Below are 21616 nucleotides of genomic sequence, written 5' to 3'. Positions count from 1 at the left end.
AGTGCTTCGAGGCCCCTGGGATGCCCATCACTCACTCTGATCTCTGTCCTGTGCTGGGCTTCAGATCAATTCTGCTGCTGCTACCACCACAACCATGGTGTAGGCATCGAGGGCACCGAGTCCTATGCACAAAAAACTGCATTTTGCACTTTCTCAACCCAAATTTACCCTTTCCCACCCCAGTGCTATGTGCTGCAGATGGGATTCTGGTACCTCCCCACCTCTCACCCTGCCCATGGGTGACTCAGCCTCAGAACAGATCTGGCTGGCACTGGGAATGCTGTGGAGGAGGGAACAATAGTGTTGCAGTGCCTGACCTTGGCTGGTGCCAGCCAGAACCTTCCCTGGGAAGGGGAGGTTTCCCTTGCCCTGGGAAAGGGGACAGCTGGTGGGGCTGGGGCCACCATTCCCATAGGATTTAAGAGCCCTGTGGTGCTGCTGGGACACGGGACAGGCTCTTCAGGCTGACAATGAAGGTCCTCGTGCTCCTAGCTGCCCTGGTGGCAGTGGCCACCAGCACCGAGACGTTTACTGGGTAGGAGAGGGGAGACTGGGATGGGGATGGTGCCACTGGTTGGGGCAGAAGGAGCTGGTTCAGCTCCAAAGGGATACAGATACCCCTGGGAAGAGGCTCAGAGCTAACCCCAGTGTGGTGGGATGGATGGGAGGGGGTTAGGCTGGACCCATGGCAGTGACCCCTGATCCCACAGGCATCAAGTGCTGCGCATCATCCCTGCCACCGAGAAGGAGCTGCAGAAGGTGCATGAGCTGCAGGATGTGGAGGAGCTGCAGGTATGGGTGCAATGGCAGGGGGGGTCTTAGGGACACCCCTAAGACCCCCAAGTTCCTTGTTTCGCACCCCAAAACCACTCTGTAGAGAAGGGCTGGGGGTGCTGGATGTGAGGTGATGGTGGCCAGATGGTGTAAAGCAAGACAGGGGCTGGTGCTTGTGGGGCAGGCCAAGGTGGGATCTGACCCCCCATCTCTCTCCCTCCCCCTATAGCTGGACTTCTGGCTAGCACCACGTGTCCCCGGGCACCCTGTGGACATCCGTGTGCCCCTGCATAGCCTCCAGCCCCTCAAAGAGCACCTGGAGAGCAATGACATCTCCTACTCTGTCATGATCAAGGACGTGCAGGTCAGTGCTGGTGGAGGGGGGAGATGTGGGATTTGATGTGGGTCTTGATGTGGGACAAGGTCTCATCCTGTCCTCTGGCCCCAGGCACTGCTGGCACATGAGCAGATGGAGATGCTCCATCGCCCCCGCCAACTGGTGTTCTCCACTGACAACTTCAACTTTGCCGCTTACCATACCCTGGATGAGGTGAGAAAGCACAAGATTTGGGGCATTTTGGGGGTAAAACCCCCACATCCTGGGGTTGCTCTTTGCTCCATGTGCAGCAGGAGAGCTGGCTGTGATCCCCCTATTGTTCTCCTGCAGATCTATGCCTTCATGGACCTGCTGGTGGCTGAGAACCCCAACCTGGTCAGCAAGATTCAGATCGGCAGGTCAACAGAAAACCGTCCCCTCTACGTGCTCAGGGTGAGGGCTTGGGGTCCATGGGGTGACCAGAGGGGGAAATGGGGCCAGGGACAAAGCCAACCCCCCCTCTTTGTTCTTCCAGTTCAGCAGGGGGGGCACAAACCGCCCGGCCATCTGGATTGACACCGGCATCCACTCCAGGGAATGGGTGACACAGGCCAGTGGGGTCTGGTTTGCCAAGAAGGTAGGGACACCCCCAGGCCATGGCTGAGCTCCCCAGTGGGCCAAAAGGTTTTGCAGCCAACTATGGGTGCCAGGGGGCTGACCCCATAGAGAGGAGGGTGCTCTGGAAGCACTGGGGACCATGAACCACCATCCACTCTCTAGATTGTTCAGGATCATGAGAATGATGAGGGTCTGGCCTCCATCCTGAACGAGATGGACATCTACCTGGAGATCGTCACCAACCCCGATGGCTTCGTCTATACCCACACACAGGTACTGCCCTGGCCCCTACAGCCATGCTGGATGGGGCTGCACCACATCAAAACCTCCTTGTCCACACTTCCATGGGATGGAAGGGGACCGCCAGGACCCATTATCCTCCCCATTCCCTCAGTGCTGGTGGAGCCCCAACCCTGGCCCCCAGCTGAGATGTCTCTGCCATTCCAGAACCGCATGTGGCGCAAGACCAGGTCCAGGAACTCAGGCTCCCTTTGTGTTGGTGTGGACCCCAACCGCAACTGGAACGCAGGGTTTGGAGGTCAGAGCCCTCCCATTTATTGGGTTCCACCATCAAGGTGGAAGCTTTGAGGCCTTTTCTGGCTCAGAAGGATCCAGAGCTGGCCCCGGAGAAAAGATGGGATTTGGTTTCTCTAGCAGATAAGGGTTTGGGCTGCACTAGTGTTGACGGGAATCATAATTGAAAGTCATCATAGTTATCCAGGAGGAGCCCCAGAGTGTTCCTGCTGGCTGAGGGGTGGGAGAAGCTTGGAAATGGAAAAGGCCCTTTGCCCAACTATCACCAACTCACCCTGTGCTCACTGTCCTCTGCTCCACAGTGGCTGGGGCCAGCAGGAACCCCTGCTCAGAGACATACCACGGACCCTATGCCAACTCGGAGCCCGAGGTGAAGGCCATCGTGGACTTTGTGAACAACCACGGGAACATCAAGGCTTTCATCTCCATCCACAGCTACTCCCAGCTCCTGCTCTACCCCTATGGCTACACCCGCACCCCAGCACCTGACCAAAGGGAACTGGTAGGGCTGATGTGGGCGGCTGGGATGATGTGAGGCTAGGAGCTCCTAGGAGGAGCTCACCTATTGAGCTTTGCCATCCTTTTTGCCTGTGGCATAAGGAAAAGCCACTCCTTCAGGTTGTATCCCACAGGGCTTCCCTTCCTTTGGCTCATCTTTCTCCCTTCTGTGTATTCCTAGCACGAGATATCCAAGAAGGCAGTTGCAGCTTTGTCTTCTCTGTATGGCACTAGCTATCAGTATGGCAGCATCTACACTACCATCTGTAAGTAATGAGGGGACAGCAGTGATTCTCCCATAATAAACCCAAATCATCACTCACACCTCAGCTTAGGCAGAAGATCCCATGAAATACCTGTTCACCAGTGTCCTCCTGTTGTTTCTCCACCCAGATCAAGCCAGTGGATCTAGTGTTGACTGGTCATACAATCAAGGCATTAAATACTCCTTCACCTTCGAGCTGCGGGACACAGGGAGGTATGGATTCCTGCTCCCTGCCAGCCAGATCATCCCAACAGCCCAGGAGACGTGGCTGGCGCTGAAGGTCATCATGCAGCACACACTGAATCATCCCTACTAATCAGGAGTAAGTCCTGAGTGGTGATGGAATGAGCTGGAGGGGGGGAAATGCAATAAATCAATGTAAAGAAGGATGAGCAATGGTTTCTCTTTTCCGAAGTCACAGTGAAAAGTCATTCTGGAGACCAGCTTGGTGCTAATCAGCCAACATGAACAGTGTGCTGCCCCAAAAGGGGGATTAAATGGGCATAGAAATGTAAAATGGTTTGGGTTAGAAAGGACCTTATGATCACCCAGTTCCAACCCCTGCCATAAGCAGGGACCTCACACTAGGCCATGTCCCCAAGGTTCTGTCCAGCCTGGCCTTAAAGCCTGGCATGGAAACAGTGGGACACAGCAGAAAGGAAAGGTGCCCTCTGCTTCTGGAAGGGGAAGATGTTTAGTTTGACACTTACTAGGCAAGCAGAGACCTAGGACGTGATGGATTCTGTGTCTTTGTGTGGTTGAACATTAACTTGTGGTGGTAGAAAGGTCCCTCCTCACCTGCTATAATCCTTAGGGGAGGGAGAGCCAAGCCCCTGCTGACTCCCAGCTTCCATAGGCACCACTCCAGGCTCTCTGATAGCTCTCAAACTGAAAGAAGCACTCAACCATAAGGTGTTTAATTTAATAAAACCTAAATGACAATTAAAACTCCCAGAGTTTGACTTTATCCTCCAAAGAACATCAAGTCAAGAGGCCCCAGAGCATACAAACCCATCAAGACAACCAGAAAGTACATTCAGTTCTGCACCTGGAGAATCTCAAACCCCTCAGGCTAGTTCAGTCTGTCCATTGCAGAAGGAGGTTTTCACACAGCCCTGAGCAGTTGTGGGTTTTGGATCAGTTCCCCACAGCAAAATCGGGACTTTACCAGCTCTGTTTCCAGATGTGTTCAGTGGCATAAAACACTGCTGCTTATTTCCATGGCCTGTTCTGGATGCTGTTCCTGCTGAATGAGTGGGCACTGAGGACTCCCCCATTGCCAGCAGTGCTGGGGAGACTGGAGCTGCTCCTCCTAGCGGTTGCCCTTGAATTGTGTCCTGAAGATCCACTGCTAAGACGGCCTGTGGGGAAAAGAAACAACCCAAAGGTCAGGAGCTGAGTGTGGGATGGAGCACAAGGACACACAAATGATGGATGAGCACCTCCCGTATGGAGACAGGCTGAGAACACTGGGGCTGTTGAGCCTGGAGAAGCAAAGCTACGTGGAAACCCTCAGAGCAGCTTCCAATGTCTGAAGGGGGCTACAAGGATGCTGGAGAGGGACTCTTCATCAGGGACTGTAGTGATAGGACAAGGGGTGATGGGTTCAGACTGAAACAGAAGAAGTTCAGGTTGGAGATAAGGCAGAAGCTGTTCCCTGTGAGGGTGCTGAGGCGCTGGCACAGGGTGCCCAGAGAAGCTGTGGCTGCCCCATCCCTGGCAGTGTTCAAAGCCAGGTTGGACACAGGGGCTTGGAGCAGCTGCTCCAGTGGAAGGTGTCCCGGCCTGTGGCAGGGGGTTGGAAGCTGATGAGCTTTAAGGTTCCTTCCAACCTAAATCACACTGGGATTCTATGATCTGCTGCTCCCTTGCTGGCTCTCCAGCCCTGTAAACATACAGACCCACGGATAATTCAGTGCAGGGTTTGGGTAGAGTTTCTATCTAACTATGGAGGCCTATGCATTTGAAGACCCCATTAATCACCAGTTAAACCTAAAGACATTTAAATGTAGTGGGTAAAATGACATATGCCAACGCCCAGCAAACCCAGACCCAGACCCCAGCTATACAAGATGTAAATCCTTTGGGATTGGCATAGCACAGGTTTTGGTGGATCCTCTCAGTCTGTTTAGGAAACAAACCCCTCTCCCAGCACTCTCATGGGAAGATGACGACAGAGAAGTGCTGCAGGGCAGGCTCAAGAGCTACAGCAAGGGGCTGCAGTGTTTGTCCTGGACTCTTACTGGCAGTGTCTGAAGGAATGTGCTGCTCTTCAAGGTAGCATTTAATCTTCTGTAGGTTATCTTCAGAGAATCTCCATCTATTCTCAGCTGGTGTGAATGGCACCTGCAGAGAGGTCTTTTTCCGGGCAGATCCAGAGGGAGGTGTTACATGGCAACATGCAGGGAGCGAGCCCGTGATGAGTCCTTCTGGGATCTTCTGTGCTAGGACCTTTAGACCTGCAGACGGACATGTCACATGTTATCAGTGACCACCAGCTAGGATGGGATCAGTGACAGGACCAGTTCCAAGGAAAACACGTGGCAGAGCTGAATATCCAACTCTTCCCAACCTCCAGCTCACATAAGCCTTGCTCTCTGTACTTGATCCACCCTCCTGAGGTCTCAAGGGGTTCTGCCCATCCCCACTTACCTCCAGATAACATGAAGACGTTCTCAAAGCCCCTCTCACACATAGATGTTGCAGCCTGGCTGGCTAACCTCTCATCATTGTCATACAGAATTATCATCTTCCCATGGGCATTTTTCTGCTAAGAGTTAAGGATTCCTTTGGAAACTTCATGTAACTGTTAATACCCTTTTAGAGAGACAAGGAGACAAGTGGGACTGGAGACTGAGAGAATCCCTACTTGATCTGCAAGTGTATTTAAATCAAGTCTTCCCTGCATCTGTCATTTAAATCTGATTTCTGGGTGATGAGGCTTGACAGACATGAAGGACACAGCCTAATCCCCACTGGAGTGGAGCCCTTCCAGCAAGAGTCCACCACTGTTCTAACACTGGTTAGCAACAGGCAAGAACATGAAGCACCTTCATTTACAACCTCCCCTCTCCCCTGCAGCCCTCACAAGAGGACAATTATCAGCCTAATCCTGCCTGATAATCCTCTTTCTAATCCTCAAAGAAAAGCCAATCCCCACCAAGGTGCTGAGAGGAAGCTGAAGGATTTGATGAATGTGGATCAACAGCAGGGGGTGGAAGCCCAAGTATGGCTTTGCCTTCCAGCAGCCGAAACCCCACGGAATGCCAAATTCAGGCAGCTCCCACCGGAGCCAAGAGGTGTTACAGCCTTGAAGAACTAGAATGTGGCATCTGATGGTGGCAGCAGAGCCTTGTCAGGTAATCACAGTCAGCATAAAGGACCTCGTCTCCTATCTTCCTTGAAATCCCTGGATTTCGCTCAGCATTGTCCCAGTCACAGCAGCTGCTACAGCTCCAACTGATTTCAAAAGCCTCCCTCAACATCCCGCCCCTTATTTGGTTTAGGTCAGCACTTCATATGTAAAGGATACATATTCCAGAATAGTATTTGAGTATGGATTCATGGCTCTAGACAGCATTGCAATAGGGTAGGAATAAGCTGCAGAGGAGAAGACAAAGAGAGAGAAATCATACAGCAGCTGAACATCAACCATCACACAACCTGGAGTACAACTGACACAGACTTGTTAGGATTCAGCAGACATGGAAACCCACTGAATAAGGGATTAGCATCAGCTCCACACCCTTAACCCTTTCCAGGAAGGATGGGTGTACTGGGTGAGTGCTGAGATCATGCTGCACCTAAGGATGTCCCATCTTGGGGGTTAAAATGAAGCCAGCCAGGATATGAGATGGAGCAGGAGGGATGATCCCAGCTGAGGCTGCTGTGGGATTGTAGTCTCCTCACCTCCAATAATATGACATTGGTTGTATGCGTCGCGGTCTCTTACATCCAAAAGCAGGAAGGGGCAGTCGGGATAAGGTGTGTCTTTAGCCGCAGTGTCTTCTTTCTTTGGAGTGCCCTCCTCTATACCCAGTTCACCAACACCACTTATCACACTGCAAGAAGAATGAGGAGGTTATGGTACAAGCTACCACTATGAATGCTTCCATACCTCACCAGCAGTCACAGTTCCAATAGTCCATTGACATCCCAGTACCACCAGACACCACACGGAAATAGAGAAGTTCGATTTCACATTTCCAAGGACATCAGAAGAGGCTGATTTTAGCAGGATATGAAACAGTACAGCCTTGCTATGTGAAATGCCATACTCTTCTGGAACAGTCAGTTACTGGTGATTTATGTCATAAAGTGAGGGAGAATGATACTAAGAAGCTGCCAACACCAAGATCATAGAATCACAGGATGGTTTGGGTTGGAGAGGACCTTAAGATCATCCAGTTCCAAGACCCTGCCATGGGCAGGGACACCTCACACTAGACCCAAGATCTCAGCAAGTCAGACACACTGAATAACTGTCAGGCACCAGTGCTATGCAGAGGTTTCCCATTTCACCACTACACTGGGTAAAGGACATGAAGAGAAACCTTCAGATGCTCTTAGTGGTCACTAAATCGACAGCTTGAACAGATGAACACTAGGTCTGTCAGGTGAGCATCTCAACTGTTAGTGTTTGCAAGGGAAGAGCAGAAACAAAGCTTCCTTCTGCAATGGCTTTCTGGTACCTCTGACCTTGACTAGTGATGCAGTGGGTTTGGAAACTGGCCTTTTATTCTCAACTATGGAACAATGTGTTACCATCAGCAAGGCACACTACTGAGTTTACCAGAGCAGTTTATAACATGGATTGTTCAACCCAGGGACCTGGGTCAAATCCCACAAATACATTTCCTGGTCACCCATTTCAGGTGGCCAGAGGCTGGGTTACAGCCTCAAACCAAGCTCAGACGGGAGAACCTGCCAACCCCTCTCTTGCTCACACTTCCAGACCTCCAAACTCAGGCTTTAATGAGAAATACAATAGAAAGCTATTTAACAGCAACTACAAAAAACTAGCTGGATAAAAGGAATTATCTGCTATGACAGGAAGGAAATGGTGTATTATCGTCAGGCACCTCTGCAGTGTGGAGCGATAGGAAACCCCAGCCCCTGCATTGTTTAGGAACAGGATTGGACTGGGTGTCCTATCAGGGCTTCCTTTCCCATTTGTCTCTTCCGTGACTTCAGCATCTGGATGTGCAGCAGCAGAATCACCATCTGGGGAGAGAACAGGGTGCACAGACTTAACATGCTGCAGGAAATAAGCAAGCAGGTTCTAAGCTAGTTCCTAGTCTTAGGAGAAAGCATGTCTCTCAAAGACAGCCTTGTTTCATCCTCTTATAAGGACCTTTTACTAACAGCCTCATATCAATAACACAGAGCCATAGGATTTTTAAGGACTGAAGATCTAATTTGAAGAATAAATATGTAGTTCTTGATGCATGATATCTACTGAGTTACTATAATAACCTTGACAGCGTGAGAACTTTCTCACTTGCAGCCTCTCCTTTAGGAGTGTTGCTGTTCACAAAGTGAAGTGGCTGCAGGCCAAAAGTGAAGTTGTTTTTCCCCTGCTGAATAGTCACCTCTGTCTGCCAGGACCCAGCTCACCACATGATAGTGATCTATAGCTCCTTCTCTTTGTGCTTACAACAAATATTGTTACCTTCCAGCTTGTGGATCTCCTTGTTTGTCACTTCTAAGATTTCATCAGATAAAGAGGCAACCTGGATGACCTGTGGGAGACAAAAGAGACCAACAATACCTTGATACACATGCACTGATGTCACTGCAGGAGAGCAGGGATCAACTTAAGGAAAAACAATCCCTGAGCCAAGACACATTTAACTCATTACAAACTTACCAGCCTTTAATATTTGGATTAATTTGATTTAAAAACACAGAGAAAGCCTTAAAGTCAAGAACCTTCCCATCATGTGCAGTAAAACCCTCTGGTAGGGAGGGCTTCAGGCTGTGATACAAAGCTTGAGGAGATCACATTTGAACCTCCTTTACATAGCCCTTTTCTCTTATAAGAGACTTAAAAATCCTCTTAAATGAAGGGACATAAAAAATAGGGAATAAATTTCAAAGACAGAGTCACTAAAAACTTCAATTTGAAACTAAAAGCATTTTTAGTCCTCTGAAAGTATTGGCCTGAACGGTTTGCTTGTATTAAGGGAAATCTATAAGGGCAGGACGAAGCCAGTACAGGAGTTACTAAAGCCACATAACTGGGGAGAGAACAGGGTACAGAGAGTTAAAACACTGCAGGAAATAACAACATGAAAGCTTTAGAGGGACAAACAATGCACTCCTGAAAGATGACAACCTTCAGAGGCCAGAGAGGGAACCATACATACCAACTGGGCAAAAGTGGTCACTTTCAGCCTTTTAAACAGCTCATCCTTTTTATATCTGTAATCTTCAAAGAGAAAACAGAAGAAAAACAAGTCAGTTTTCAGTTAATTCCCACCTTTTGCAGTGCCAGCTCATGGGCTCAGTCCCAGCTATTCTCATAGACTCCCTTCACCAATGCAGCAGGATTTGGGGGCACTAAAACCTGAAGACTTTGTGGAAAGTAATACCAGTTATAAAGAGAGATCTTCTCCATTTTAAGCATATCTGGACAAGGCAGATTTAGTTGCTTTCAGGCTCAAGTGTGTATCATTGTGTGTTTTCTCCTCTTGCTGGAGAAAGTCTCATGAATTTAGCACCTTTGTCTGCTGTTCTTTGAAGCCCACTATGTCACAAAGCCTCTTAAACCAGATTAAGTTTACTGGAACCATAAAATCCTAGACTGGTTTGGGTTGGAGGGACCTTAAAGCTCCTCCAGTTCCAACCCCTGCCACAGGCAGGGACACCTTCCACTGGAGCAGCTGCTCCAAGCCCCTGTGTCCAACCTGGCCTTGAACACTGCCAGGGATGGGGCAGCCACAGCTTCTCTGGGCACCCTGTGCCAGCGCCTCAGCACCCTCACAGGGAACAGCTTCTGCCTAAGAGCTCAGCTCAGTCTCCCCTTGGGCAGGTTAAAGCCATTCCCTTGTCCTGTCCCTGCAGGCTCTGGTCCAAAGCCCCTCTCCAGGTTTCCTGCAGTCCCTTTAGACACTGCATTGAATTTTTACTTTGTACAAGTTATAGGAGGATGAGAGCACAAGGACATTCTATGTTGGACTCTGTTTTGTCAGGTACTAAGCTAAACATGCATATTTAATCTTCAGATGCTCCAGGTTTTCTTACTTTTGTCTGTCAAAATCCAATCCCTACAATGATATGGATATCTAGAAGAAGGGATACATGAAAGAATGTCTTTCACACAGAAAGCAGCAGCTCAGTCTGGACACCAGCTCAAAGCTGACACAATTGCTACAGAGAAACTGGACTAATTGAATCTTAAGCCTGAAGACAAAGCTGAGGTAGCAAGGAAAGCCAGAGGGCTGCTGGAATGACTGGCAGACAACCAGAGCAGAGATTAACAGCCCAATGGAAGCAATGACAAGAGGCAGACTGCAGATATTTGAGATGTGTAAACACAAGGGAGAGATGAGCCTTCTAATGGGAAACAAAAGGGTTTATGTAGGAGGAGAGAGAAGCAAAGATGATATCTGTAGGAGCATCTTGATATAAAAAAGCCTCCCATGGGAAGTAACAGAAGTCTTGATCTTTGGGGCATTTAGAGCAAGAAAGAAGACAGGAAAAAGAAAAAGTGAGGGAAAATAAATATCAATCTTGCATGGGCAGCAAAAGGCAAAGATGAACAAAATTCCTCCTGTGTCAGGCACTGCAACTCTAACAGAGCTCTGCATGAAGCTCTTGAAGCCACACTAAGGAATCTAAGCTCTCTCTTTTCTTCCTCCTCTTCATCCCTTATGAGGCTCCAGCTCTAAAGTCAAGAGGTATTTATATTTAATAAAGAAAAATCCTTTGCATGTTTCTAACTGTTGGAAGAGATTCCAAAGTGGTCTTTCTTCAGCTAAGAGAGATAAAAGACAACAGACTTTAGCAACAGAGAACAGGACCTTCAGCAAATCCAGCTAGTTAAGCAATTTTAAATCCCCTATAACCATCTGCTGAATGCTCCATTAGCTTAAGCAAGGGGGAAAAGGGGGGAGGAAGGTCTCAAATCCATAAGCCTGAATCCACTACACCAAAAATTACTGCCAAATTAGCTTAGGGAAATGCTCAAGCTGACATGTGTTTAGAGAAGCAGGCTGAGGTCTCTTCTCAATACAAGTGGTGACAATGCTTGGACACGATTCCCCCCATACACAACCTATGTAACCTTAAACAACAGAGACAAAAAGAGAAATTGTGAGTTTTAATCTCTGGTTTGGTCTTACTCTTATCCTTCCCTTCTTAAATGTGCTTCTGGAAGAGGCAGACCAAGTGCTTTTCAGCATCCAGACCAAGCAGAGATACTAAATTCAACACTCTACCCTATACAACATTTATCAGGCAGCAAAGCAAGTGCCTACTTGCTACTCAACAACTTACCTAAGGAAAAGGAGCCCATCCAAAACATCCCTGCACACTGCAATTTGCACTATACATTTCTAACTATGGGGCTGAATCAAGTACAAGATCTACACATAAACTGGATTTCAGAACGTCAGTGCACTTGAAAATGAACTTGGCTTCAAGCCTCAGGTTCAGGTTGCTAAAGTCTCTCTTTAACATGAAAAAACAGCAATAATTCAGCCCATTTCCTCTGCCTGATACAAAACCCACATGCAGCCCACGTCCATATGGTTAAACCACTCCAGCCATGGGCAAAAAGAGGCTTTCAGTCATGTGTAGAGCAAGAAATCAACTTAACTTAGAAAGATAAAGAAAAGCAGAAAGCTTATGATGAGCTGGATGCCTATGTACACTGACCAAACTATCACAGTGCTCACACAAAACAGCTGCTGGATGCTTTCTGCCCACCACAAGTGAGGATTATTTATCCCAGAACAACTCTTTATGACCTAGTTCTTACCTTTACCACCCAAAATTATTCCTATCAACAGGAAAACCAGCCCAAAGCTGTTGTTATTACAACAGACTAATTTGACTGCTCTGCATGAATACCCCAGCAGTGATCACGAAGGCCACACAAGTGCTGCTCCTGCCTATAGAAGCAACACAACGTACCCAGTTCTGTCCTGGAAGATCCACTGGAATTTTCTGACATTCTTCCCTTCAGTGAACTGCTTTGGGGCTGGAATTATTGTGGAATCAAGGATGTGCTCCTCAGGGCTTCGAAAAGGAGTGGAGACACCAGAGGAAGGGAAAAGACTCAGTGTCTCTCCTCAAGTCAATCCTCCAAAAGGAACAAATCATCGTGGTTCCACCTCCCTTCATTTTAATTCCACAGGTTTAAATCCCTCTCTCTCACATTACACAGAGACAGAGAGTTGCCTGTAGTGGGTATTTAAAGTTGTGTCCAAGTGGTGTCATCTATTCATGAGAAACCAAGGGAGAGAAGTTTCCAAATTGCCTGGGAACAGAAGGTGTCTATTCAGCCCAAAGAGAATGGGAAGGTTTCTGTTGGGTTGCAGAACTGTGGTTCAACAAAAGAAGTCCTACATGAAACCAAATCAGACTCAGAGCAGAGACTGAAAACCAACTAGAGCCATATAACAAGATCTGAAGCACAGAGAACAAGTGATGGCAAGCCAGTGTCAAGCACTGAAATCTTAGCCAGGCAACAGAGGATTTTGGACAGGAAAGTCATTTCTCCTTTGATTCTCCCCACAGACCTGTGGTGCTTAAAGCAAAGCAACAAACAAGCCAGCAACAAAGGACCATTCTGCACAAAGCTGAGCTCTGATATATTCACGTGACAGATTAGTGACCTGCCTTCTAATGCGAACAGCAGCAGCTCAGAGGAAGAGAATAAATGGGTCCAAGAATTAAGCCTGAATGTTCCAAATCCTAATTAATCCTCATTAATGGGGATAGTTTTTGTTTTCCACAGCAAGAAATGCAGCTTTCTAGTTTTAAGAGCTTTCTTGGCTCTCTGTGTGAGAATAATCTGGACAATAGTAGTAAAATGTTTGCTTTTTAGCAAGAGATTTTCTTAAAGGCTTGTTTTCAGTGGAAAAAGAGAGTGAAAAAAGAATCCATCAGGTTTTCATCAGCCTGAATGACCCAGAGGCTTCAAAGCATCAGTCTTTGCTTCTGGTGAAATCATAGAATAGTTAGGGTTGGAAAGGACCTTAGGATCATTCAGTTCCAACCCCACTGCCATGGGCAGGGACACCTCACACTAAACCATATCACCCAAGGCTTCATCCAACCTGGCCTTGAACACTGCCAGGGATGGAGCATTCACAACCTCCCTGGGCAACCCATTCCAGTGCCTCACCACCCTAACAGTAAAGGATTTCTTCCTTATATCCAGTCTAAACCTCTGCTGTTTAAGTTTCAACCCATCTCCCCTTGTCCTATCACTACAGTCCCTAATGAATAGTCCCTCCCCAGCATCCCTGTAGGCCCCCTTCAGATACTGGAAGGCTGCTATGAGGTCTCCACGCAGCTTCTCTTCTCCAGGCTCAACAGCCCCAACATTCTCAGCCTGTCTTCATACAGGAGCTGTTCCAGTCCCTGATCATCCTCAATGAATAATGAACAGAATCTTGGAGTATTCTGAGAGAAACCCAAGTATGTTAAAATGATACAGAAGTAAGAGATCTCAATTTGTTACCCAAGAGCAAAATGAAGCATCAGGAGCACAGTCTGAGTCTTCCCAGATGGGTCTAGTCTCGTTTTCTTAGTCCAGAGAACTTCTTCCTATCTGTTTTCCATTCAATAGCAATAAAATTGTTACACTAAGAAGGATCTGGAAAGACTCCTAGAACTGCCTGCCTGGTTTCTTAAGTTAAAACTGTCACGCACTAAGAGAAACAGGGAAATAAGGCACAAGACAAAGCAGAAAGCGTCCAAAAATCAAGGCAGAACCATCTTTGTATCCTACTGCGGCATGTTTCTGCAATTCCTTCCTGTAAATGGCTATGGGAATCACTGGAACAGAGATTTCCAAGCAAATGGAGGGCCTGGAATTCAATCCCTGCTCCTTGATGCTCTTCCTGTTTGGAACTAACCCACCAATTACATTCTACTCCGCTCAGATACTCACTTTTTTTGACTTTTACCAATTTCTCAGTGTATTTTGTCAAGCTGCACCCTGTAAAAAGAGGAAAAAGAGGAAAAATAAAGATAAAAACATGAAAAGGAATGGGGAAATAATGGTGAAAAGAAGAGGGGAAAAAATAAGGAAAAAAGAAGGAGGGGTGAGAAAATGGGGGAAAAAGAAGGGGTGAAAAAGGGGGAAAAAGGATCAGTTTGTTACAATTTATTTTATTAGTGCTTTTCTTCAGGGCTATTAAGTCTTAAATTTGGATTTTTTTAAAGACAAAGATCAGCCTAAGACAACAGACGTTGCTGCAGATCCTCTTTCACCATGACAACAGCAGGCAGCCATAAATAAGACCATCATTTTCCTTCTAGAAGCTTTTTCTCACAAAGAAAAGCCAAACTAAATAGCAAAGTCTAAGTCCTGCTGAACCCTGGGGAACAGGAGGTGACCCTTAGGTGAAAGCCCAGGCAAAAGTCACTACAGGTGCTCCACACCAGGAGGAGCTCAAATCTACACATACCCACAGTGCTGCTTCAGTTCTACAGGACATACCCGAGTCTGTTTTATAGGGTTTCCAGTGAGGGGGCAGAAGTATCATGGAATGGTTTGGGTTGACAGGGACCTCAAAGTTCATCCAGTTCCAATCCCCTGCTACAGGCAGGGACACCTTCCACTGGAGCAGCTGCTCCAAGCCCCTGTGTCCAACCAGGCCAATCCCTGAAGACACCCCCAAATAAGCATCTTGACTTACACCATTGCCAAGATATTAACTAACACAAGAATAATACAGGAACTCCAGGACCAGCAATTCCCATGGGAATTGTCACTGCAGAGCCCAAGACTCTAAGCTGCAATGCATCATACTTCGGATGCAAGTTCTGATATAGCTGATATGTGGGGTAAAGCAGCTCAGGACAGAGGCAGAAGACACTCAGCACGTTTTTCTATGCTCCTACATCCACATTTGGTGTTGTTACACTACAATAATGACATTCACCAGCATCAGCTTCACTTACCAGTATCGAGACGGGTTTTTATATGCTGGTATTTGGGATTCTGAGGGATGCGTCTGGTTAAATACTGGTTTACAAAAGAAAATACAAAAGGAAGTCAATGTACAACTATTATTTGTTTTAAAGACAAAAACCCTCTCTCATTAACAGGAAAGGCAACTTGAAGAAGTCTAAGAGCAAAAAGAAGAGCAAGACCACAAGCAACCTCTCAGACAGACCTCAGAATCACGGAATGGTTTGGGTTGGAAGAGACCCTAAAGCTCACCCAGCTCCAACCCCTGCCTTGGGCAGGGACACCTTCCCCTAGCCCATTTCCCTTCCTCTCTCCACCACAGCTCACCCGGCTCTAACCTCATAACCCCAACGCTGCTGACACCCCTCACATCCCCTCAGAACAGGGCCCGGCCCCCCCAGCCCACCACAACCCCGGGCCAAGGGTGCCGGTGAAGGGAGGGCCAGGCCGAAAAAAGGACCCCGGGTCTCACCTCAGCGTCCCCAACGGGCCTCACCTCAGGGTCCCCAACGGGTCTCACCTCAGGGTCCCCCACGGGCCTCACCTCAGGGTCCCCCACGGGTCTCACCTCAGGGTCCCCAACGGGCCTCACCTCAGGGTCCCCCACGGGTCTCACCTCAGGGTCCCCCACGGGACTCACCTCAGGGTCCCCCACGGGACTCACCTCAGGGTCCCCGACGGGACTCACCTCAGGGTCCCCGACGGGACTCACCTCAGGGTCCCCGACGGGACTCACCTCAGGGTCCCCGACGGGACTCACCTCAGGGTCCCCGACGGGACTCACCTCAGGGTCCCCAACGCTCCTCCTGCTCGACATGGTCCCGCTCCGACCCGCTTGCCCAACCGCCCTCCACGTTCTGACGTCCAACCCCCCAACTACGCCCGCTCTGATTGGCCTCCTCCCTCTCCCCGCGGCCAATCAGAAGGCGCAGAGGGGGATTGCGGTAAACCTCAAACGTCGCCGGGCAACGGCTTCCACGCGCTGTGACGGGGAGATGGGAGGGAAGGCGCATGCGCGATGGTGGGGGGGCGTGGTCTGAGAGGAACACGTGACACCCTGGGAGAGGCGCGGGCGGGGCCTACTCGAGGGGCGGGGTTTGTTCGAGGGGCGGGGCTTGTTGGGGGGCGGGGTCTATTCGAGGGGCGGGGCTTGTTGGAGGGGCGGGGCCTTGCGGGGTATGGGAGGGGGATATTCGGGGGCTGGGCTTTGAGCCTTAGACCCTCAATGGGGTCCCTGTTTGCATCCAGTCGGTACCAGTGGCCATGGTTCCTCACCTGGTTGGGTTTCCGAAGCTGTGGTGCGAGTCAAACCCACGTTGGTTTTTAAGGGAGCAGTGGGAAAGACAACACCATGTGTGGTTGTGGTTCTAGGGAGGCGAACAGCAAAGCGTGTCCCCTAGAGGAGGAAACAGGGAGAAACTGATGCTGAGGTGCCCCATTCCCTTCCCAGATTCCAGCAGCACCATTACAGGACTCATTGTCCTCCTGCTGCACGGATTCCCGATCTTCAGCTATGACTGGTACAAGGTGAAGGCAGCGAGAGCATGTGTGTTGGATGCTGACAGCAACCCCTATGGCTTCTCCTTCCATGGGGATGAGGAGACAGCCTGGGGTGGATGATGCTGCAGAGGAGGTACCACCGTGCTCCAGGATATCAGCTTTGTTCCTCTCCAATACCTTGCACAAGAGCCAAGCTCTATTCGCATTGCCCTTTCCCATTCTCCAGCCCAAAGTGGGAGGGTAAGACCCACAACTGTTCATTGTTGGGGATGATCTTGCTGTTTATTGGGATATTTCGAGCTCTTGCAGTTTTCCTGAAGCTGGAAGGTGCTGTTTGGGACAGTGGAAGGGACCATTGACATCCATAGCTGAGCATCACCACAGATGTCCCCTCTTTCTGCTCCCATCAGATGGTTTTTAATGCATTTCTCCTCTTTGCAGATGTGGGAAGTGCTGACACAAGAGGTTCCACCAGGTCATTGCTCTGGATTTGGTAGGATTTGGGTTCAGTGACAAACCTGTAAGTAGTTACTTTTGACCATGAGGTCATTCTGCTGTGCCAGCACCACTGGAGGACTGGTGTTTGCACTCCAACTTCTCCTCCCACTTACATCTGGAAAGGGAATAAGACATTATAATGGCAGATAAGGAAGATTTGTGATGGAGATCAGCTCTGTCACCATCCTGCCTTGATGTGACTCCAAACACACCCTGACCCCTTCGGGGCATGGGTAGTGTTCTATCATCTCATGGCCATTGCTGCTCTGTCTGGGGCCACAACCTGCTGGTTTCCCCATATCCCCATATCCCTCCATTTGGGTGTTTGTTCAGGGTTTCGGGCTCGTGGTGGGTCAGGCTTTCACTGTGGCTCCTCTCCCTATTGCTCCACAGAGATCCCACCACTACTCCATTCAAGCAGGCCAGCATCGTTGAGGGGCTGGTGCAGCACCTTGGCCTCCATCACAGCTGGATCAACCTCCTGTCCCATGCCTATGGGGATACAGGCACACAGGAGCTTCTGCACAGGTCACTGCTGCCACTGATGCTCTGCTCTCTTTGGGATCCCCAAGATGATTTCCAGCAGATCAGTGGAAGGATGTGGTGCAGGACCCCATTTTCTCTTCTGTAATGAAGGCTGAGGGGTCTTGGAGTACATCTGTGGTGGGCAGATAGGAGGCTCCCATACATCAAATCCCATCTTCTAGGATGTTTAAACTCCCTCCTGAGCTCCTTCTTATCAAGCCAGGGGCAGCAGAGATTATCTGAAACTGTTCATTCATAGAATCATAGAATGGTTTGGATTGGAAAGGACCTTAAAGCTCCTCCAGCTCCAACCCCTGCCACAGGCAGGGACACCTTCCACTGGAGCAGCTGCTCCAAGCCCCTGTGTCCAACCTGGCCTTGAACACTGCCAGGGATGGGGCAGCCACAGCTTCTCTGGGCACCCTGTGCCAGCGCCTCAGCACCCTCACAGGGAACAGCTTCTGCCTAAGAGCTCAGCTCAGTCTCCCCTCTCTTGGGCAGGTTCAAGCCATTCCCCTTGGCCTGTCCCTACAGGCCCTTGTCCCAAGCCCCTCTCCAGCTTTCCTGCAGCCCCTTTAGGCACTGGAGCTGCTCTGGGGTCTCCCCTTCAGGAGCCTTCTCTTGTCCAGGCTGACCCATCCCAGCTCTCTCACCTTACGGGGAACTGGGAGGAAAGCCCCCTAAGGGAGCAGGATTTTGCCCATCTCCATGATACTGAGCAGCACTGTCTCCTTTTTCCCTTGTGCCCCAGATCCTCAAGGATGGGGGGCTGCTGTCCCCCATCATCATGTGTCTGATGAACTTGTCTTCTCCAGAGGGTGAGTAGCTCACAGCCCATACAGGGGCCACATAGGAATTGGAGTAGTGGGTGTTTGGCACATGAGCAGATCCCGCTGTCCCAGAAGGGATTTGCCCCTGGATTTAAGTGACTTTGATCCTCTGGACCATTCCCTCTCGAGGTTGGCACCTACTAATGACACAGATTTCACTGTACGCTGAAATCCTCTGTCCTATGGGTACTGAACTTGTGCATGTTCCAGAGGCCATGAAATCCCAAACCACAGCACATGCAGTGCCCAGACACCTCTATATTATTTATCAGATGTTGCAACCCCCCCAAAAGGCCTGCAAAGTCCAACTCTGAGTGTATTTCGGGATCTATTTGCATTGCTGGGCTTGCCTCCTGTTTTTCCCAGTGGAAAACTCAGGTTTTCAGGGCTAGTTCTTGAGCCATACACTAACACATCTGCTGCTGTGCTGCTCTGAACTCCCTCTTGTACAGGCTTGGGGCAGTCTTTGGGCCCTACACGCAGCCTTCACAGGCAGGGTACTGGGATATATGGATGGCCGTGCGGACCAACGATGGGAATCTCCTCATTGACAGGTACATCCCCCTTACTTGCTGCATAAGCTTTGGTTTATGCCTGTGGTGTCCCTCTGTCTGCAGGCAGAGGCATGGAGTGCCTTGGAAGTTAACCAGAACTCAGCCCAATCCCAGGATCCTGGCTCCCCAGTGATTCCAGCTGCTTCTGTTGGGATCTGGGATCATCCCTGCACCCCAAAAGGGCTTTGAGGTGTGATGTAGAAGCAGGGATTCCTGCCAGGGTGATGCATAAGTTTGGAGTCAGGAGGATCTGAGCATGGTGGGAGGACAAGGCTGGAGATGTACAACATGGGGTTTAGTTTCCTTCTTTGGAAGTCAGAGGCTTCAATTTATAGGCTCTGTTAACAACTGGAGCTAAACATGGTTCTCTCCAGTTCAGGGCCTCTGGAAGGACTTTGGGCAGGTGGATGTGAGCTCAGTATCTGCATCTGGTGGGGTTTGTAAGCATCCTTCTCTCCCAGCATGGAAACTCCTCTGTGCTCCCAGTGGGGACAACCTCCAGGCGAAGCACACCAGTGAGCTCAGCCTCTCCAGTGGGTGACCACTGATTGCCTCTTGATAATGAGGGATGCTCACCCAAGTCCAGCAATGGATGCACTGGCTGATGCACTCCCCATTTGGCAAGACCCTCTGGGGCACAGTTTTGCAGTGTCACCTCCACTGGCAGCAGAGCCAGTGCCAAAATATCTCTTAACACCTTAAATGCCATATGTCAGAGTATTGGTATGTTTATTGAGTGCAGCTTCCTGTCCTTGGAAAGCTTTTTGTAATGCAGCTGACTCGAATCTGGTGTTTAAATTGTGAATCTGATGACCTTTCAGAGCCACCACAATGCCCATAAGACCCTGTGTGGGCTTTCAGCACACCGATTTTCTCCTGACATTGTGTAGGACCCACTTTCTGTCCTGCTGCCCAAGGGAAGTAGGATGGACTTTAAGGTGACTTGAGGACAAGCAACTTTTTGGTGCTGGTTGTGACTTACTGCACTGCCTGGCACAAAGGTGAGGATGTTTCACCCCCATTTACAACCCAGTGGCACTGAATTGAGAGCAGAAGACCCAAATATGCTTCCATCTCAGCTGGAAAGGATTCAAACCTTATCTTCCCATCTCCTCAAATTCAAGCTGTTTCTCCCTTCCTACATGAACGTGGGTTATTCTCCAGCAGGCCTCTGAATTGACTGCACTCAAAGAAACCACCTTGAGCAAGTCACTAAGCTGGGGATGATCAGCAGAGTGATTCTGTGCTGCTGCCGCCCCAAGGAGGTGACCTGGGGAGATGCAGATTCCACCTCAGTCTCATCACACAGGCACACGCTGCCCTGGGAGCAACATTGCAGCTCCTCAGGGCACCTTCTGCTGAGTAGCAACAGGTTCCTCTTCAGTATTTTGCAGTAGATAAACCAGAGAAAGAAGCACAGAGAACGCTGGGTTGGGGCTTTGATGTCCACCTCTGTCCCCTGTGAGCAGGAACCCGGTTTGCTTTACTGCTTGGGAGGGGTGCAACAGTCTTCTTGGCTTAGTTTAGGGATGTCCTCGGGTATAAAAGCTCTCTCTGTGCTTCTCTTGCACTGCATCTCATCTATGGGCCCCTGGACCCTGTGAATCCACACCCAGAGTCCCTTCAGCTTTACAAGTAAGATAATGCCCACCACAAAGTGTGAATGCACAACTGGGGTTCATTTTGAGGGAGGACTTGGTCTTAAGGATTTCACTTCAATTCCCTTTTCATGGAGGCTGGTTTTTAGGCATCAAAGTCACAATTTTCAGTCAAAACAATGAGGTATTTGAAACCCACAGCAGACAGAGGGAAGATGTATTGACTTGAGGTTGTCTTCTCCTCCAGACTACCCTGAAGTAAATCCAACACTTGGAAGAGTGGTCAAACGTAGCTGATACAGGCTTTTTTTGTCCCAAAACCATGTCACAGGCAGAATACAGCTATGAGTGGGTAATGTCCTACTTCAGTGGTGGCACCTTGCTGCATTCTCCCAACAGGAAGGTGCTTCCCATGACCACAGTGTCTGTGCTGGACAACCACATCAGCCACTATCCACAGCTGGAGGATCCAGCAGGCTTCCTGAATGCTTATCTCAACTTGTTCAACTACTTCTGAGCTGCTGCACCTCAGTTCTTGTTCTGCATTTACATGGCAGGCTTTGGGGGCAGGAAGAAACTTGGATGTTTTACCTCCAGATCAAGCACTTTGCATTAACAGCCTCATCTTTGGCTACCAAACTGCTGCATTTATGCAGGTAAATCCTTGAAGCACCAGAAAAGATGAGGCTGGGATAAAAATTAGGCTCTCAGGACAACAGAAGCACGTATGTCTGTTCCAAGAGTCCTTATTTGCCTTCACTGTGAGGCCATGCTACGTGTCACAAGTAGCCAGGACCACTTGCAGCCAAAATCTGATGCTTATACTCCCAGCATGGATGCAGCTGAAATGATATCCCTCTGCTAAGAGTTGTTAACACTTGGCCAGCTTGTCAGGCCTGAAGAATTTGAAGTAGAGTTTGCCTACACTAGCCACAGCAGGAGAGCTGGATCTGTA

At 49.3% G+C, this 21616-nt stretch overlaps 3 protein-coding genes across 3 annotated transcripts; 2 read left to right on the top strand and 1 right to left on the bottom strand.

Moving 5' to 3' along the window:
* Window positions 1–452: 452 nt before the first annotated feature.
* On the top strand, window positions 453–3359 carry LOC101878601 (carboxypeptidase A1-like). The gene is made up of 11 exons (XM_034063232.1): window positions 453–535; window positions 711–792; window positions 1004–1138; window positions 1223–1324; window positions 1442–1543; window positions 1626–1727; window positions 1871–1981; window positions 2156–2246; window positions 2545–2744; window positions 2922–3006; window positions 3134–3359. The coding sequence occupies exons 1-11, from the start codon at window positions 471–473 to the stop codon at window positions 3319–3321; spliced, it is 1263 nt and encodes a 420-aa protein (XP_033919123.1). The 5' UTR covers window positions 453–470; the 3' UTR covers window positions 3322–3359.
* A 547-nt stretch (window positions 3360–3906) lies between these two features.
* Window positions 3907–16013, bottom strand: CEP41 (centrosomal protein 41). The gene is made up of 11 exons (XM_034063008.1): window positions 15941–16013; window positions 15147–15210; window positions 14131–14178; window positions 9374–9435; window positions 8677–8746; window positions 8087–8228; window positions 6915–7066; window positions 6538–6605; window positions 5658–5772; window positions 5249–5464; window positions 3907–4366 (listed from the first exon to the last, which is right to left on the bottom strand). Exons 1-11 carry the CDS (start codon window positions 15971–15973, stop codon window positions 4218–4220), a joined length of 1119 nt encoding a protein of 372 aa, XP_033918899.1. The 5' UTR covers window positions 15974–16013; the 3' UTR covers window positions 3907–4217.
* On the top strand, window positions 15972–21178 carry MEST (mesoderm specific transcript). The gene is given in 12 exon segments (XM_034062897.1): window positions 15972–16100; window positions 16528–16683; window positions 17098–17118; window positions 17120–17176; window positions 17548–17564; window positions 17566–17682; window positions 17791–17806; window positions 18431–18501; window positions 18962–19063; window positions 20448–20521; window positions 20632–20698; window positions 21061–21178. Coding segments are annotated over 12 exon segments (945 nt in total).
* The last annotated feature ends 438 nt before the right edge of the window (window positions 21179–21616 follow it).

Source organism: Melopsittacus undulatus, chromosome 5 (assembly GCF_012275295.1).
Source record: "Melopsittacus undulatus isolate bMelUnd1 chromosome 5, bMelUnd1.mat.Z, whole genome shotgun sequence".
NCBI lineage: Eukaryota > Metazoa > Chordata > Aves > Psittaciformes > Psittaculidae > Melopsittacus > Melopsittacus undulatus.
The sequence above is the reverse complement of the archived record's forward strand: the minus strand, read 5'-3'. Positions and strand labels throughout refer to the sequence as shown.

Coding starts and splice junctions, on each gene's coding strand:
- CEP41 (XM_034063008.1), bottom strand. CDS start 15,973: ATGTCGAGCAGGAGGAGCGTTGGGGACCCTGAG. Junction 9,436..14,130: donor ATTGGTAAAAGTCAAAAAAA/GTGAGTATCTGA, acceptor TTCTCTTTGAAG/ATTACAGATATAAAAAGGAT. Junction 8,747..9,373: donor TGACCACTTTTGCCCAGTTG/GTATGTATGGTT, acceptor TGTCTCCCACAG/GTCATCCAGGTTGCCTCTTT.
- LOC101878601 (XM_034063232.1), top strand. CDS start 471: ATGAAGGTCCTCGTGCTCCTAGCTGCCCTGGTGGCAGTGGCCACCAGC. Junction 536..710: donor AGCACCGAGACGTTTACTGG/GTAGGAGAGGGG, acceptor CTGATCCCACAG/GCATCAAGTGCTGCGCATCA. Junction 2,247..2,544: donor CTGGAACGCAGGGTTTGGAG/GTCAGAGCCCTC, acceptor TCTGCTCCACAG/TGGCTGGGGCCAGCAGGAAC.